A 4,897-nucleotide genomic window follows, 5' to 3' on the forward strand; every position below is an offset into this window, starting at 1 on the left:
TTATATAATAAATTACGCTGTGCGTATCTATGTGTGTAACAATTTTAGAGTTCGGATTCTAGAGTTAGGGTTAGTTTTAGGGTTAGGGTTAGGGGATTAATACGATATACACCGTTACAGCGCTAACTGTTTTCAACTGAATAGACGTCAGTGATTAGTAGAAATTCTCGAAATAAGACAATTTTTTACATGAAATAAATTCGAATACAAAAATATTTTTCTGTTCTATAACACAAAATAGATAAGTATACGAAGTTTGAAAGTCTTTCCGTACCAAAAACACTACATAAAACATAAATGAAAACTGGCGCCCCCGTTTTGAAATAGATCCAAGCTACTTACTGTGTGTGTGTGTGTGTGTGTGTCTCTCTCTCAGAGTAGGGGCGAGGTAGAAAAAAGTGATATCAGCTATTGCAGCGTTGGCAGTTCAAGTACATCTTCAGAATAACACCCTTCGCTTACAGAATAAGGAATAGGTCTTATTCTTTTTATATAATAAACATTCTGTTGAATATTAAAGAATAATAATGTTACAATTATCTCAATTCTTAAGTTCGAAGCAAGTGGAATTTAAGTGAACATTGCTCAGAGGTCGCTTCCTGTTTTGAAAAATCAGTGTAAACTAAAGTTTTTATTTCTTTCTACAAATAGATAAGGAGTCATCTTTAGAAAGAAAGAATTCTTCCTGTCTTAGTCTTAGGCACTCAAATGAGAAACTTGTGACGTAGTTATCTATTCTTGACCTGTATATGTGCGTGTCATTAATATGAAGTTAGCGTTGACAGTTCAAATACAGACGACACTGTAGTCTTTAGTTTATTTATTCTTTGTCGTGTATTTTGCAAACAATAACGTTGTTGTTGTTTTTTTTGTTATAGGTTTCCAACGAATCCATTTCTCATTCACTATATTTCAATGGCGAGAATGACAAAGATATGACTGGTCAACGTGGGTAGTATAAATACAAGAAAGTATCTTGATTTTTTTTTTCCGACACACCTGTTTATCAGCAATTTCCTTACCAATGTGTACATATATCCTTCACCAATATGCACGTGATCACACACACACACACACGATAGTTTTCCGCACAATTTTCATCTATCAAGTTTTACTCATAAATTTTGAATAACTTGAAGCCACGGTTTAAAACATTTGCCTAAGGTATCTCGCTGTGTTATGGTGACCAGAAAAATGTGGCAGCAGAGCAAACTTCTTTATCACATATAAAATGGCTCACGTTATTTCCGTGTAATAACATTTTTATTACACAGTAATGCTGTAAACTGTGAAATAGCATAACTTGAGATCGATAAAATAAAATACCCATTCTATTCCGAAGTCGTGGTATAAATCGATTTTACCCTACCCCCGATATTTAGAGTCTTGTGTCTAAATTTAGAAATCATTATAACAATCGTTGTATAAAGAGGACGGCCTGAAGAACCTATTAAAGAGGCAACTAGTTCCAGTCCCAGTTCTAAGTTCAAAATCTTGCTGAAGTTGATTTCGTTTTTTGTCCTTCCACTACAACCGTCTTTGGAAAACGAGAACATACAACCAAATATTGATAATATACGTATTTCATGGATCAGTCGGTTTAGCAAAGTAGCTGCAAATGATAACTTCTTTCCTTTTTCAATAAACACAAAACTAATATTTATGGTATAAGTGATAGTCGACATGTTTTCAATTTGGACATTGATCTTTGTCATAAATCATTTGAATCTCTCTTCATTAGATCTGAAGTCAATTCTGAAATATAACAAAATGTTGTAAGATATTTCATCCGGTGTTCCCTTATTACAATCAACCCACTGCCCTATTCATTGTTGATTGGACCTAGGACCAACTATTTTTTGACAGCAATAATAATTTTTAATAGCAGCACAAAGAAAAACATTTAAAGAGAAGCAGTTCGACGATTATATCGACCGTAGTATTTAATTGTTTTCTATTTTATCGACTCAAGAAGGATAAAAGACAAAGTTAATTTCAACCAGATTTGAACTCTAAACAAAAAAAGCTGGAACAAATCCTGTAAGAAATTTTGTCCGATGCTATAACGATTTTCCTAATCCAATACTCTAAATTTGCCACAACGACACAGATATGGATAAAAGGATATATTCGAGTAAATGGACCGTTGTTAATGACTGGTGTTTCTATCGAATCACGGGTGAATAAAAGTCAAAGGTGTTTCCAGTGAGGTTTAAATCCGGAAGCTAATTACGTAATCCCAGATGCAAAAAATAAATATAATTTTGTTTCCAAGAATAAAACGCCATAAAAAATTCAAGTTGGATTGGGGAGGGGAGTAAATTGATAGAATCGTTACAGCATCGGATTGAATGCCTTGCAGATATTTCTCTGGATCTCTCCGACTTGAGGTCAAATCTCGCCGGGATCAACTCTGGTTTTCGTCCTTTTGGGTCCTGTATATATATAATTCCTGTCTTTAGCGATGGATTGATACAATTGTCAGAGCATCGGACAGAATTCTTAGTGATGTATTATCCGGTTTTATGTGTCCTGTGTTTAAAATTTTGTCTAAACCACCTGGAAAGAGGATACTGTGGTGTAACTTCTTCCGAATGGTCTAATAAAACCCGAACCTAAAAACCAACCTAAAAACACTATGTCTTTATTGAGTAGGGACAATTTAAAAGTACTAAATGCTTATAAGATGCTGATGATGGCGACGGAGTATATAGCCAATTGAACGGAGTCCAGGACATACCTGGTACTTACTTTTGTTGACCCTGGAAGGATGAAAAGTAAATTCACCAGAACATTAAAAAAACATCCAAACTAAATTCTGCAAAACAAGTAGTAAGATATTGGTTTTAAATGTTGGCACAAGGCCAGCAGGTTTGGGAGAAGGATGGGTCAATTATACCGACCCCACTGCTCAACCGGTACTTATTTTATTGGAAGTATGAAAGGCAAAGTCGACTCCGGCGGAATTTGAACTCAGAACGTAAAGACAGTCGAAATGCTGCCAACCATTTTGTAAGGCGTGCTAACGATTCTGCCAGCTCGCCGCTCGACAGAAGTTAGCTATTAAAGGGAAAAGTAAATAAAATGTAAAAGGAAAGAAATTGAATCACTTCGTTTTATTTCTGAAACTGATTTCAATGTTGTTCTTTGTCACTTTTGTGATATCAGAGATGATGATGATGTCATTGCTTGTTGCAGATGTTTTTTTCTAATTTGTTGTTCTTTATTATTGTTGTGGCTTGAGATAATTTTCAAGGATGTGTCCATATCCGAATCTTGTTTTGAGTTCTCTAATATCTGAACTAACAAAACACTACGAAGAAAATGGAATGAACGAGGAAAAAAAAAAAAGAAAAAAATTCAATCACATCGGTGTATTGGATACGACTCTGAGTTGCGTTAATCGTGTTTCATTTGGTCGCTTCCATTTTAGCATGAGCAACAGTTCTTCACGAAATATTTTACTAACAATTACGTACAATATAAAGTTGAATGTGTTGTTGGTAGAAAGTAGTAATCTGAGAAAGAGTAAAAGAATAGAATCAGGATTTTCGATGTTGTTTAAGATGATGGATGCTGGAAATGTGGTCATCAGAAAAAAGCCACTTATCGCGAAAACCAATAGAACTGGCTGCAAATTGGGAGAACCGCGTGCAGGAGCTGATTGTGTGCAGAGTTTGTAAGTGATGACAGCATTGCTCAGAATCAAAATGGCACTGGGAATTATGCTGTATTTGATCAAGTAGGAGTTCTTTAAGATGCTAGAACCGTTGCAATTATTGCCCTCCAGTTTCCACAGTATACTCATCGGCGCATTGATTATAATCAGCAACGTAACAAGAACAACCAGCGAAGTTGCCTGGCAGCGCTTTGAACGGTCCAGATAAGGGAAAAGCACGAAAACCATTCTTTCGATTGTGATAATAACAGACATCCATGATGATCCTTCCAGAAAGAAAAATATAAAAAACTTAGTCAACTTACACTGTTTATCGCTGCTATAGTCACCAATTACATCGTAAGTTTCCATTATGTTTGGCAACAGACCAGAATAGAGAACGCCGAGGTCGAATATACTCAAAACAATGAGGTACTCCCGCATCATTAACAGTTTTGTGCCTTTGCGACAAAGAACCGCCAGAGATAAAACACAGTTTAGTGTTCCGAAAAACATGTAGCCGATTGCAAATGCAATTAATATCAACAAGAGGGTACTTTCTTCCACCATATTGAATAAATATTAGATACTTCTGTTTTGCTGTTTTGTTAGTATTTTTCTTCTATCACCGCGAATGATTTGAACAAAATATTAGAACGAAAACATCTGTACTGTTAAAAATAATATTAAATTTTTTTTAAATTACAAAACTAGTTTTGATAAATGAACAATATATTTTCTTTGTTCATTCAGAGCTTAAATTTTCGCTGCCTTCTTTGTAATGATAAAAAAAAATAAGTGAACTTCGTTTCACTTCTGTTTCTTTAGGGTTTTATTTTTGCTTGTTTGTTGTTGTTTTTAAAGCTTTAAGTAGTTCTTTATATCATAAAATGATTGGTTGCTTTTGTTGTTAAGTGTTTCTCAAGAATTCCTTTCGGCTGGTGAGTTTTTGTTATTGTTGTTTAAACACATAGCAAAATTCTTGCTCTTGTTTGCTCTCTCGATGACGTTGAGTAATTGCTGTGCTACAATACAAAAACGATGGTTATTCTGGATATTCTGTCCGTCATATCTTTCAATTTATCTATCAGACTCTCCATATATATCTCTTTATTTCAATATCTTCATTCAACCATCCGTCTATGTCTGCTTCACTTGTCTACTTGTCAATACAAAGGTTGCTGAAGTTTGTAATTATATATATATATATACATATACATACATATACATATATATATA

The 4,897-nt window shown here is 34.5% G+C and overlaps 1 protein-coding gene across 1 annotated transcript; it reads right to left on the reverse strand.

The window, feature by feature from the left end:
- Positions 1–3,364: 3,364 nt before the first annotated feature.
- Positions 3,365–4,228, reverse strand: LOC106869642 (uncharacterized). The gene has a single exon (XM_014915461.1). It carries the CDS (start codon positions 4,226–4,228, stop codon positions 3,365–3,367), a length of 864 nt encoding a protein of 287 aa, XP_014770947.1.
- Between the last annotated feature and the right edge of the window lie 669 nt (positions 4,229–4,897).

The sequence above is a fragment of the Octopus bimaculoides genome, chromosome 9, assembly GCF_001194135.2.
Source record: "Octopus bimaculoides isolate UCB-OBI-ISO-001 chromosome 9, ASM119413v2, whole genome shotgun sequence".
In the NCBI taxonomy this organism is placed as follows: domain Eukaryota; kingdom Metazoa; phylum Mollusca; class Cephalopoda; order Octopoda; family Octopodidae; genus Octopus; species Octopus bimaculoides.